Source organism: Hoplias malabaricus, chromosome 13 (genome assembly GCF_029633855.1).
Source record: "Hoplias malabaricus isolate fHopMal1 chromosome 13, fHopMal1.hap1, whole genome shotgun sequence".
Classification (NCBI taxonomy): domain Eukaryota; kingdom Metazoa; phylum Chordata; class Actinopteri; order Characiformes; family Erythrinidae; genus Hoplias; species Hoplias malabaricus.
Window position 1 is genome coordinate 25,521,304 of NC_089812.1, and position 14,744 is coordinate 25,536,047.

Genomic DNA, 14,744 nt, shown 5'->3' on the forward strand with positions numbered 1-14,744 from the left:
ATCTTGTATCTTATATGTATTCATATGAATGATTAACCAGTATTTAACCATGCATTTAAACAGTTTAGAATCTGCACACTAACCGGCATGCCATTCTAAAATCCCGGCCTAGAACCAGGATCATGGTCCAGATTTGAAGACCTCTTGTGACTCAGGTCAAAGGTCCACACTGGCCAACTTTGGCTGGCCCTGGTCTAGAATATGTTCCAATACTTACACTATGTCCGAAACTGTGCCCTATTCACTGTGTAGTGCACCATTTTGGGGTTCTGCCATTTTGCACTCAAACAATCCCACAATGCACTGCAAAAAGTAGTGTACAACCCACGTACACTAGCGGATATCAGATTACCCATAATCCACTGCATTGTTTGGTGAAATCCTGCATGATGTAGTGTCCAAAATCATTCACTACCCTCCTGAATTCAGCTCCCTATAATAGTGCACTATATAGTGAATAACATAAGGAATAGTGAATAGGGAGCCATTTCAGACATAGGGTTAGTGTGCTCTCTTCCATGTTGTTGCCTACAAAGTTTAAACAGAGGTAACATTCATCACATTATGTAACATTTATAATAGAACTGTTAACCTCATGTACTAACTCTTTATAGCTGGTCAGTGTGAATACATTGGGCACTAACAGTTGCTCTTTAGGTTGAATGAGATTTTTTGCCAATGTTCTATAATACATAGTCCAACCTACAAAGGTAGCTATGAAAATAAATGCACTTGAGGGTCAGTTGGACAAGTTAAGACATGACAAGTGTAAGTTATGCTTTACCACTATTCCCTCAGGTATCTGTAATCTTTTTAACAGTAATATCTCTATAGTTTACACTAGTAATAAAAAGGTCTAAGCGGCAGATATATCAACTGCTGCAGGTGGCCTGAGCTGAACTTGAAGCACCCCCAAAGCACAAAATTCATATAAATTACTACAAAAAAAAAAGGTTTCTCCACTAAAATAAACAATGACAGATGTGTAATAGAGATCTCTTTATTATAGTGCATTTCTCAGATGTTACAAGATGGGTTAAAAAAAAAAGAAGCTAGAAACAAAGAAAACTTAAGAAAAAAAACATGCACACCTTCCTTGCCATTTTTATTTATTTTTTTTTTTTAACATAATTTCTTCAAATTAAAGCTTCACATCTGAACAGAGGCTAAATGAAATGGCTAGCTAAAATACAATTTCTTACACATTATTACTTGCCATACAGATGATGTTCATTATTCAAACAAATCAGTTATTTTATCCACTACAGTAGGTCTAAGAGATCATTATAATAAAAGGCCAAAAACAAAAATAAAAAGTCATTAGAGTTCTGAAACTTGCTGAGATTTGGTGCATTTTCATAAAGAAAGAAAAAAGAAAAACAATCTAAACTGCTGCGGTCCAGTTGCAGATCTATTTAAAGGGTGTTTGTTCACCCTGTTGCTTTATGAGAGGTCAGTACAGGGTCTTAACCTTCAGTGGGGTCAGACAGAACAAGAAATTTCTTACAGTGTGCAAGTATTGGATGTACGCAGCAACATTCGCAGTAGCCTTTGGAATAAGTTCAGAAACCGAGGAAAAGAAATAATCTCTGTCAGTTGTTTTGGAGGGTTTTTTTCAGTGATCATTGTCTGTCTGCTGGTCATAATATGGAGAATGGCTTCTGAAATGGACTGTTGATTGGGTGGAACAAAGCAGAGGGCAGGATGTATGGAAAACAAAGAGAAGAGCAAAAAAAAAAAGCAAAAAGGCTGTGATCCGCAGAAACAGCTTTGTTAATCCGCGCTATGTAAATGAACGGCTGGGGCTGAAAGAGCCTGCCTTTACTTCACCTCAAACTAATGGTGAAAGTGATGAGTCTACTTTTCTCGGGCTGATTTAAGCCTTGGCTTTTCAATAATGTAAGATTCCAAGCTTGATATTAGAACCTGAAAGCAACGTGGACTTAACAAGCCCTTAGCGGCCATGAGTGGATAACAGGAGTGGTACCCCTGACTTAACAGACCATGCTAAAGAAAGAAAAACAATGAAAACAGGATAAGAAAAAAATATTTAGAGTGAGAGCAGCTCTAAAAAAAGGTCTCTCTGCTCCCTGACAAAGTTCTAACTCTCGCAGCGCACACAAACTCCCCTGTCTGCAATATTTCACACAAGGAATTAAAAAAAAAAAGGTTTTCAAACAGTTGAAGAGCATGCTTTTTACATGCATCATTTTCTGCAATTACAGCAACTGAGGTGTTTATAAAACACTGTAAACACAAATGTTTCAATTCTAAATTCATCAGTGTTCTTCACATCAGATAAACAACACTGCTTGACAAGCCTAAGCTTAGTCCAGGAGGCTGCCCCCTAGTGTTTATCTGATGTTGACATCAAGCATTCCCCTATTTGTTCTCGAACAGCTCAACTAAACCCTGTAGTTACATTTAAAGAGCTAAAAAAGGAGTGTAGAACCCAAACATTTGTTTTTTCAGCATAAACCAACACCATACTGTTTCAAAGACATACTGGCATTACATGTGGGAACCAACCAGCACATGCTTCTGTGAGCAAGTGGGTGAAAGTAGAGCAAGAGGAAAAGTCCATGACTGGTTTTCAATGTGGAAGCCAACAGGGTTCAATGAGAAGTAACGAGGCTCACGAGAAATGCATCATTTTACAAATAATGCAAAGAAGGATCTAGGATGGAAAACGTCACTTTATTGTCTTTTCTTTTCTCCCAACCTGATGCAGGTTACAATGAGTTTCATCATATGTAGGGGCAAAAGGGTGACAATGTGAACCTTGTAACATCTTAGACATGCGCCATTGCTTAAACATCAGAGGATGAAAATCAAGACTTTTATTTCAATATAATTATTCTGTAAGTAACAAAAAAAAACCTAAACTAAAAAAAAAAAAAAAACACATTTAGCATCCTGGGTCATTCTTTGCCTAGTCAAAACCAGGGAGGGTGGGCACCAGAGACAGGAGAGAGGAGACCAGGGAGAGGAAGAAACAGAGTGAGAGAGTGAGAGAAAGAGAGAGAGAAAGAGAGAGAGAGAGAGAACCGAGCTGTATGAGAAGCAGGTGTGTTCAAAAGGCACAGCAAGGCTGCTCCCACTCTCCTCACGCATACACGCACACACACTCGCACTTCTATTCTGGTGTGTGTACACTAGACAGCACTGGGGAGAGCCTCTAAAGTCTACAGGACCAATCAAAAGCCATAAAGGATGGATAAAGATGGGTGACAGAGACTAAATCCAGCGCTGCCATTTTCATTAAACACACGCGCACACATACGCACACACACACAGCGCAGACAGCAGAGGGTGAGGTGGAATGGATCATTTAGCGTTTTTGAGCTGGTTGGAGAGCCAGTCCAGGCCCTCATACAAGCCGTCTCCGCTGGTGGCGCAGGTGGCCTGAATATACCAGTTGCGGTGCCTCAGCGAGTGCAGGCCCAATTTGTCTGTGATCTCTGCTGCGTTCATAGCGTTGGGCAGGTCCTGGGGGGAGGTGGAGACAGACATTTACTGCTGTAAATACAACTCAATACACTACAAGACAATGGAAACCAATACTGTAATGAATTAAGGCTTTCTCTGCTCTATCAGCCTGTTTGCCTAAGCTGGTTAAGGGCCAATACACACTGGACGCATGAACATTGTTCAAGTTCTCAGAGCACTACCATATTACAGTAACCATTTTTGGCCTAAGTGGGTTAACTACAAATAGTCATATTAGTGGGCAAACAGCTTAAAATATACATCACCATAAGCACTCAATATGAAGTTTTTAAGAGGAGGGGCACACAAACCTGACCCTGATGAGATAACCACTAACCTTTTGCCTAAACAGACCAATTACCTAATTCTAACAGAAAGCAGTCCTCCATTAGAGTTGTACACTACTGCTATCATATAATGAGCAATAAGTAAATAGTCTAGTCACATCTAATATCAGAGTGCGTTTCCAATTGCACAAATTTAAGCAAATAAAAACAAACAAGATGCAAAGCTACTTTAACATTTTCTGTCAAACCATCCTGGTGGAAAAGAGATGCTCTATTCCAATTGCTCACCTGTTTGTTGGCGAAAACGAGCAGCACTGCATCTCTGAGCTCGTCCTCAGCCAGCATCCTCGTCAACTCCTCTCTTGCCTCATTTACTCTTTCCCTGTCATTACTGTCCACCACAAAAATCAGACCTGAGAGAGAATGAGCACATATCCAGTCAATCTGCTAAGCATATCTACTCTTTACTAAAACTGAAATGTGCGATTTGGAGAGACTGACCTTGTGTGTTCTGGAAGTAGTGCCTCCAGAGCGGCCGGATCTTGTCCTGACCACCCACATCCCAAACTGTGAAACTAATGTTCTTATATTCTACTGTCTCTACATTAAAACCTGAAAAGAACAAAAGAAGAACGTCATCATGGGATGGCGGGGAGACAAGAGTTATGACACAGGGCTGAAGATCAGAGATAATAGCTGAGGTCAATAAGGGCAGCTGGGTCCCAGGCTGGGCCCCTCTCCCATAATACTACAGCCTCAGGACAGCTTAACGGCTCAGAACAGCTCGTGTGTGTGTGAAGTTCTGAGCTGATGTTATATTTTTAACAAATTCATGCTATAAACCCTACTGTCCAATCAAAAACAGGTATCTCTATTTTCATTTTTTTACTACATCATTTTAACACAACACCTTATTTAAAATGAAAGAAAACACCTAGCATAGGCACCAAACTGCAATATCAATGTCAGTCTGATACAATAACTGCATTTTACCATTCACATATGTATCAACAACCTACACATCATGCAGCACTGGAGAATAAGAGTCTGCTAGGGCAGAAAGTAAAAACCCCAGTAACTGACCAATAGTAGGGATGGTGGTTACAATCTCTCCCAGCTTCAGCTTGTACAGAATGGTGGTTTTGCCAGCGGCATCCAAACCCACCATCAGAATACGCATCTCTTTCTTCCCAAAGAGATTTTTAAAGAGGCCTGCGAACATGTTCCCCATGGTGGCAGATCTGAGATAAAGAAGATACAGAAAGACAGATGATTAGAAGAACAAAACCAAAAGTTCTATTCACATCACCCACATGGACGATTGTACTCTTTAAACTGAATCAATTGTGTTAACTTCATTTAGTGTCTGTAATGCAGTCTTATGATTATTCCACAGAACATGAAACTGTTGTTTCCAAATACGACCAAAGTAACAGCTCAGATGTTTTTTTAACCATTTAAAAAATGGTAAAAAAAAAATTAAAGAAAAGAGTTAAATTGTGTCAGACGTTCCTCTGGCCCATTCTTAAAGTTTGATTAAGAAGGAAACTTTGAACTCTTGCTTGTTACAATTCAGTATGATAATGCCTCACACATTTCTGTTCTTGTTAAACAGAGTGAACCAAAATGTCATAGATAAGCTGTGGTGTGTCAACTCCCAGTACAAGAAAGTCACACCAGTGCATTTTTATTTCCTCCTTCCAGATCAAGTGAAACTGAAGTAAAGTTTTATAAATGGCAGATTAATTTTACACAGATAAATCATGGTCTTTAGGGTCGTAACTGTGCCTTAGATCATTTTTATTTATTTTTAATAACCAACTGTTCATACATCGTATACTGTGCCTAGATACAATAAGAACTACTAAGAGTTTATTTGATATAAACGCATTTTAAAGATAAATTATCCAGCCCAGCCCATATTGATTTTCTTTTGTTTCAAACAAGAATTAAATTGATGAATGCTAATACATTTGATTTTGACATCAAACACTCAATCTTGTGAATTTTTGCACCATCGTATTATACCCCGTTTTAACAGCATAAAGTTTGTTTCATAGTGCATACTATATCAATTTATACCAAGTATTACTGTGACCATCACAGGCCTAGTGTTTGCCACCCTTAGAGCACACAGAACTTCTCTCTTGCTCTGTTTCAAATGGGGGGTAAGTCAGGTTAGCTGTCCTAACCACAAGCTATGTTATGACAAAGAGCACACCTCTGCTGTGCAACAAAAAGAGAGAGAGAGAGAGACACACACACACAGAGACAAGACGAGAGAGAGAGAGAGAGAGAGACAATGAGGTCAGTGATGTGATGAATGTAGGCCACTGAAGGGAGGAGTGCTGCAGGTAACCTGACCAGTCTGTAAAAGACACCTGGCCTCTGAATTAATCAGACAGAGCTATCAAGCAAGACCCCTGTCGACTGAGTTACACCTGAATCTAGACAAACTGTAACCCAAGAAATGACATGAAGAGCTTACTGGACAAAGAAGTCTTAGAACAGTCAATTCTACAAAACCCCACCCCTACATTTCTGGATATAAAAGCACTAATAAACATGCGAAATAAGTAGTGGACATTCTGACGTTGTAATTTTTGTGCATGCTTCTCATCATTAAATAAATGTTGCATATTTAAAATAAACTACCCAAGTTAATTTCTCAGTTTGCAGGAAAACTAACCCAAGCTATGATACTGCAGCAGAAGCATTCTTGCTTACTGTTATAATCAATTGAAAGCAGCAATATTGTTTAAACTATGAGAAAATTAACCAAATGATTTTATTGTGAATCAAGTTTGGCCACCGCAGGGCAAACACTGCAGATGAGAAAGCATGGTTGTTTAAGTCTGGGTAAACAGGAAGAGCTGCTGCAGGAAACACAGCAACGAGAGGCGAGAGCTTGGCCTCTTCACAGGAAGTGACAGCTGCCCTTATGGAAAACTGAACCATCCTGAGGTACCTACACATTACTAAAGTCAGTGAACTTTATCAATACTTCTCACCAGAGATGTGCTCCAAAGGTTTAACACAGAAGAGCAGCAGGCGCAAGTGCTTAAGATATATTTACATATCAAATCTAATACAAACAAAAGAGTTTACGAACTCTGTAACAAAAACTTCTGTATACAACATACAGTAACTATACATGTTTAATTCTTTTATCTATTATCCCCTTAACAAAGACTCATACGCCTTGACTACTAAACATTGCTGTATTGTGTCCCAATGTGGCATGAAGGTTATATATCTAGAACCAATAACAGGCAAAGTTTGCACACTTCTGCTGAACACCCATTTAAACACACAGCTAAACTTACAGTTGTATAGATAAGCTCAGGCTAGAGTCTCGACTTTATGGCTGTGGCTGAAGCCCCAATTCAGTACAGGCGAGTCTATGAGTGAATCTTTGAAATCTCTCATAATACCCAACTGAACCTCTGCTCATTTGGGTGTACAAATTACTCACATTATTACACAATTCTAACTAAATAAAACTTACAACTGTTTAAAAACATTTGTGTGGACCTAAAGCTAACATCTCCTCCTTTCACTTGGGCATGATTAGCTTAGCAAAAACATTCAGCTGAGAATCAGAGTAAGATACCACTTTTATTAGGAGCAGGGTCATTAGAAATTTGGATGAAACATAACACAGAATATATTTAGTAACTCTCATGTCTGTTAACATGGAAAAAACAAATGCACCTGTAAATAAAAAAGGTCTAATCTTATAAAGTTTTTTTTGCAAATTGTAAACTAGGTATGTCATTTAAGAGCCTCTTCTTAAGATATTCATGATGTGCTCAGAAAATCACCATACCAGCCATGCCTAACGAGTGCAGGAACAAACACAGTCACTGAAGACAGTCAGGGCATTCGGTGATGAACCATGGGGCCAATTTATTTTCAATGAGAAGCAATTCATTAGCTCACCACTGATCACAGAAAGCCTCAAGCTCATTATGTAACTCAGCAACTTGCACAAGATTTGACCGGAGTCTAATTTGTGCCAGACTTGCTGTGTTAACCTCCTCCAGACATCGCTATGTTTTTCATTCTTTCTTAAGACAGCACAACACTGCGGCAGAAACATTAAAGCAACAAGCACATTCAGTGCTGGTCAATGTATTGTTGTGGAGAAGTGTTACGTTTCTTACTTTGCTTATTACTTAAGGTTTTTTCTATTTGTTCTTTTCTCTTTCCACTTTTTCATAATTCGCTCGTGGTTAATTCATGATTACTTTTTGGGAATCACTGAACCGCACCTCATTTATTAGAAGAACTATTTTAAAATTTATATATATGTATATTTATTTAAAATTTGATCACCTGAATGCAAAGCACTTCTGATCTGTTCCTTGTAAAAATCAGTCTGTCATCTGCTTGTCACCATATTATTACTTAGTAATATGATTAATGATAAACTATCATGAAACAAAATGACAATAACTACTAAAAAAAATACTCTCCAAAGATCATTGTGATGATTACTTCACAAGAGGTAAACAAAAACACTAAACCCTAGACTTCTAATAAAATAAAATAATCAACACAAACGTTATCAGTATGAATCAGTGGATATGTTCTTGCACTATTTGCAGACAGTGAATGATCCAGTTTTAAATCCTGAACCCACACAGTGGTGGGTGGGAGTGATTCAGCAGCTCTGAGCTCGAACTTTCCTTACATGACTAAATTTCACTCCCTTACTTTTTTTCAGTCACTTGATCAACATCTGCATTACAGAGGCCCAAGAGATCCGGCCTTCAGCACAGCAATGAGGAAGTGCACTGGAGCACTGACTCATACTGGAAACACACACGTGGTGTGGCACAGGGGTAGGTCTGTTACATGTCTTTTACAACATACAGCCTCAGTGAATACTTAAAGATAATTTTACTCAATCGGCCCACACCCTGTAAGAGACTTTGTGTAGTACATGAGATCAGGACAGAAACTGGGTTTAGTGTAGCATCTAATTTTAAAATACTGACACTGTCAGATGTCCTGGCATCTCCAAACAAGCAACTTTACATGGAATAAAAAAATATATATACAATGGGGAAATAAGATTCAGCTCGGAGAGTGAAAATATATTGTTGTGATTTTTATCCTGCAATACTATACACTATGTATAAAAGGCCTGTATAAAGAAAAGCAGCCCAGCCCCCCACCCCCCCCCCCCACTCACACAAACACTGTGTTAGTAGTTTCAGGGCATCATGAATATAATTAAGTGTTTTTATACAACACTGGAAACTAAGGTTGCTATTATAACAATACCTCTTCACAATCTTTTCTAAATTTTGATAAGCAGAAATAGACAAAGACCCCGTTTTTTTTTGTTTTTGTTTTTTTTAAGTAATTCATTATATAAATGCAGACTACAGTGATTTTAATCACCCATTTCAGACAGCACACTGCATTACAGCCAAAGTAATAGGTATTAACGCGCTCTCTATAAAACTGCCTTTATTACATTCATTGAGAATATACTGTGGTGGAATACAATTGATCACAGTAACTAAAAATTCACATTAACCACACATTTCTAGTTAATATCAATATCTAGGATTTAAGAAATGATTCATCATAAATGCTTTACATTATAATCACCTATTTTCAACTCCCACATGAAAAGAACAAGATTCATTTTACAATATATCTAGTCGTTAATCAACGATTTGTCACACGAGTCATAAGCATATTTTAACTATTTCTATCTATTAACCCTTTAAAAAAAACAACTAACTGCTAATTGAGCCTCATGAGTAATTCAAAAGTGTTACAAAGGATTAATTATTGACTGCTACTGGACAAGAGAAGGGAGGAGCTTTGAAAAAAGCCCTATTCATCAGCCTGAACAAATGTCTCAGTCCTGTAAAAACAAAGCTGACCCGCTCCCATGACCGCCACCAAAAATTGGCCCATATCTAGCATAGCATAAAAGACAGGAACAAAAACTGTCTGCTTTTATACAAAACCATGGTCACCAAACATAGTGTAAACAAACTGCTTATCTTTTGTCCCTATGGATTCTTTTAGAGGTGTCGATTTGAAGTACTGCGCAATGTATTAAGCACTGACTTACACAAGCCATAATGGTCTCAAGCTGTATTACAGTCAACTGTGAGGTAACTGACCACCAATCCATGCACTAGGCTAAAGAATGTCGATTCCCACCATCCTTATTTTACCTACTTTCAAATGAAGATCGTTAGCATGTTCCCAAATTAGGTACAACAGGTTAGAAAGACATAACAGTCAAAAGGAGGAAGAAAACTCAACTGTACACTAAATACTACACTAATATCTACAGATGGAATTTTATATTTTTAGTTTCAAACATAAGGTAAAACTCCTCTCAAATTAAAATGAATAATATTTAGTTGCCCCAGGGATGGGCATAGTCATAATTCTTGATAGTTTTGTTTTCAGTTCTCACTACATCCTTCTCTGATTTTTCATAACTCCTGAAGAGATGTATAGGTGATGAATTCTGAATTTTTAAATAACCACGTGCATTGCCTCACTGTGCTAATAAGCTACTCTTTCAATCACTCTGGAGTATTAATTTGATCTCTACCATAAAATGTGTTAAACCTCTAACATTACATTTGAATAATGACCAATAGGTGTGCACTCTCGTTTTTTAACTTTCTGGCTACACACTAAATATGCAACAACAGTTATTAAATTCCAACTGTTAGTGCTTTATGACAAATTTGAGATATAGAAAAATCATAACAAATTGGTTGTAGGTAACTACAGTCACCAGAAAAACAGCACAAAACCCCTTAGGCTTGTGTATATTCATCACAGTATCAAAAGACATGTGTTTTTACTAGTGAAGCTGAAATCTGCATAGAAATCTACCCAGCATGTCTGCACTGATCACACCGCCTCACTCCCACTGCACCTGCTCCTAGTTCTGGAGAACATGCTCCGCAGAAGTGTAAACAAAAGCATGTGCGAGGTGGCTACAGGGTGAGGCTACATCTGAGAGACTGGAGCCCAACACATGACCACATCTGATCTCTTCCACAATGTCGATGTTGCAACACACCCAAAGCCTAAGATAGTGAAGGCCCTTTCCCAACCAGAAACCAACTTAACTACTTTTCAACTTCCTAATATAATTCTTAGCTATTGTTCCTTGATAAAACTTAGTGACTATAATTAAAAAGATATATTATCATTTCCACACTGATCACAAACCTCATCCAATGACCAACAAAATAAGTCAACAAAAACTTACTATAAACCACAGACTGTGTTTGGGGATGCAGTTGTAATTTTGGGTACCCGAGTCAAGCTTGAGGCTTTGATGATTTTCAAAATGAAACTAAGTACACATTCTAGAGAGTAAAGTCTTCTGCATAATTTTTGTGCGTAACTACTTGTTATTTGTGGAATTTGACATTTTGGAGGAAGGAAATATGGCCTGTGCAAAGGTTAGAGCACATTTTGTGTTTCATTATTTTAAAAAGTGCCATATTGAATTTGTTCTCTGTAGAGACAGTGTACTTTCTTTTAATATAATAAATCCAGGGATGTGCAAGTAAGGGGGGGGGGTTGAAATAATTGGGGGAACCGTGCATTCTTTATTTTTTTATGTATCTGCCAAAAAATCTCTAAAAGAAAAGTTAATCAACCCCTTAACTATGACTCCTAAATGATAGATGATCTGAAAAAAGATGCACATGTCAATGCACACTTTAGTTAACACTGAAGGTACAGCTTAGTACGTTTTTTTTAATGAGACCAGCTAGGCAGAACTTGGCTGTTATACATATTAAAGTTACTCTCAAATGCCTTAATATATTGTTGTTGTTTTTTTAAACAAATCATTATTATAGATAACATAACCAAAAGTATAGCTATTTTGGTACAAATACGTAGATAAGTATTTTAATGGATTTCATATGAAAAATAAAATACAAGGTACATGTAGGATACATGGCTTTTAATGTAAGCACTCGAAAAGGATACATATGTTATCTAAAGTATCAAAAGGCAATTCAGAAACGACTATATTGTGATTTAAGATGTTGACAGAAAGGCCAAGTCAGCACTGCACCGGAACGGTGAGTTAGTACTAAAGACCTTTTCACAGTGCGGTTTATCAGGTTTTCAGGCCTACAGATTAAGGATAACAAATTCGACCAGGTTTCCGCAGTATTCATCTACTGATTGATCTCGGTTGAAGATAGAAAACATTGCTACGTCTTCAATGTCTGTTCAATCGATTATATGATCGTGCTCAGATATACAAGTATCGGAGATGCGCCAGAACATACGTTAACCTCCGCACCCTTTAAGGTGGAACGGCAATATTCAAACAGGGAGCCAACTCGAGCCTCGTCCCAGCTACCGATAAACCTCGACGGCTAACTGTTATGGGAATTATTAAACCATTCTGAGCTACTTTTAGGCTCCAGAGAACGTCCAAAAGCCTTTAATTTTAAGCCAGATCAAAGGAAGACTCTAGAAACAATGGCAGAACAAACGATACGAAGACTTCAAAACTTGAAACTGGAAACCCGCAAACAAGCGGGCAAATCTCGGCGTAAAAGCCAGCAAATACATCGATAAATATAACTAAAGAATCACCGAAGCTTCTCATTTCAGATGCCGTATTAAACCGACGGCAATAGCAACACCTTTGGGCTGCTTCGGGAGTCTAAATTTACCTCGTCAGTGCGGCTTCTCTGCGAAAAAATCCGTCTCCTCCTTACCGCTATTAACAAAATGGCGTCTTTCACTGGCGCACAGAGGGCCGCGTCGTAGGTCCCGCCTACCGTCAAAATATGACCAATCAGAATCCAAAAAATGACCATTAGCCACGCCTCTAGTTTAACTTGTTCCAATGATCTTTTCCGAAGTGTTCGCTGATGTGTGACCACCACAACCGCTGTCGAATCAGGTCTTTTTTTCTGGGCGTGGGGTTAAAACACGAATTTCCTGAAGGAAATACAGCGCTCACGAGGCTGTGTCTCAAAAAGATAATAGTGCACAAAATCTACTTAGTGCACTCTGTAAGGCATGACAGGGCTGAATCCCAAAAGGCTCCCTAGTTAATTGCATAGATAATGAGAGAATATGCCCTAAAGTTTGTGTACTGCTAAGGTCATACACTTTCCAATTTTCCAATTTTTCTCAAACATATGCGTAGGAACCAGGACACGTGCACACAAAACCCTCACTCAACACAGATTTTGGGGAATGACATAGCCCATACTTAGCCTTGGTGATGTTTTACCTCTTTTAAAAAATATCAAGGAATGTTTACATATACAAGAAACAATACACTCCTATAAAATCACAGCTTTTTAACACATTTATGATAAATTCCGAATATTAGCACACCACAAATTGCAACAGAAGACCTGCGGACTGGCCCTATGGCTTCTAAACTGAAATAAAGCACAGAGAGTGGAATATCCCTAGTATTATACATATATCATATAAACTGTGGTTGTAAAAGCCAAGTTGCTGCACTATAGGGAGCACAGAAATGTATTTAATCAAATACATTCAATTATTTAGAACATTCAAATATAGACAACATGCAGGTACCATGATAGAATCTGAAGTATGGAGACAACCAATCTAAGGAAGCACAAAGCATGTTCTAAATTGGATAACAATATAGATAATGAATGAATGAATGAATGAATATACATTATTATAAAGTATAAAAATGGTTTAAATAATCCTCAACATAAGCATCTCTAAAACTATCAAAGTGCTTTTTTTAAGTTTTAAAGTCTAGGTTACACATATTACTATGCTTTCAGCACACAACAATTTTGCTGTCCATTATGTTCTACATATATCACTATGTACTATGTGTATAATATAACTTGCTGATGTAATAAACTGTTTATTTCTCAGAGGCGTTCTCTAGATGGCGCTATATATACATATTTCCTTCACATTTTGAGCACTTGTGCTGCAGGTATGTGAGTGGTAAAGGCCCCTCAGTGAACTTGATCTTGAACTTCTGCCTCAGCTTTCCGGTCACTCCAAGACCAGATTTTCCCAGTTGTTTAGCAAATGGGTCCTCTCCACATGTAGTAATCCTCATGTTAATCACAATCATCTCACATTTTTTTTTTTTTTTGCCCCTTGTTATTAGGGAACACACTGAGTCTAATCAGTTCAACAGCAATTATTCAATACGTCTCAAACCAGGAAAACCAGAATGCTTCACTCACATATTTACATTTGTGAACATAATTAATCTGTTGTTGTTAATTTTCTGTAAACAATTATCCTCACTTCGTACAAAGTACATTTAAGTTCCCAATAAAAGTTTATTTATGGAACCATTTGTGTTATTCTATGGCATTGCGCTTTTTTTAAATAAAAAAAAACTTTTAAGGGTGCAGTGTTTTCTTAGTGTGCACACAAGCAGGAAAGGCACCTGACCCACCTCCAGAGTCTCAGACAAAGAGTGTGACATCAGCCTGGAAGTGTGGAGCCCAGCTGGTCAGAGGGACAGAGAAGGGAGATAAGAGCAGATCCTGAGTGTGATTGGCTCCACAATCATGTGTGGGTAGATGGCAGGAGAGACACAACAGCTAAAAAAACTTCTGTGTGTTAATGATGCGCAGGAAATGAGAATGGAGCCACAGTTTGTAAACAAGGCGTCCTAATTAAGCAGAAGTAAACATGCTTTAGTGTACAGTACACTTTAGATTTAGCGCTTTAGAAGCAGACCAGATTCCAGCAAATATAAGAGCAGTGAATGTTCATTTTGCTTTTGCTAAACTCCTCCACAACTTTAGTTTGATACAACCTCACATTGTTTTAAAAAACAATTAAATTAAACAGTTTAAATTATCGAAAAAGATCATTATAATCTATAATAATAATAATGTTTACATTTTACATTTTTATATTCAGGATAAAAATTGTATATAAAAATTAAAAAGTCACCAATTCCATCCTGTT

At 37.8% G+C, this 14,744-nt stretch overlaps 1 protein-coding gene across 1 annotated transcript; it reads right to left on the reverse strand.

Moving 5' to 3' along the window:
- Window positions 1–984: 984 nt before the first annotated feature.
- Window positions 985–12,613, reverse strand: arf2a (ADP-ribosylation factor 2a). The gene is made up of 5 exons (XM_066641811.1): window positions 12,479–12,613; window positions 4,860–5,017; window positions 4,278–4,388; window positions 4,065–4,189; window positions 985–3,489 (listed from the first exon to the last, which is right to left on the reverse strand). The coding sequence occupies exons 2-5, from the start codon at window positions 5,005–5,007 to the stop codon at window positions 3,328–3,330; spliced, it is 546 nt and encodes a 181-aa protein (XP_066497908.1). The 5' UTR covers window positions 5,008–5,017; window positions 12,479–12,613; the 3' UTR covers window positions 985–3,327.
- Window positions 12,614–14,744: the final 2,131 nt, after the last annotated feature.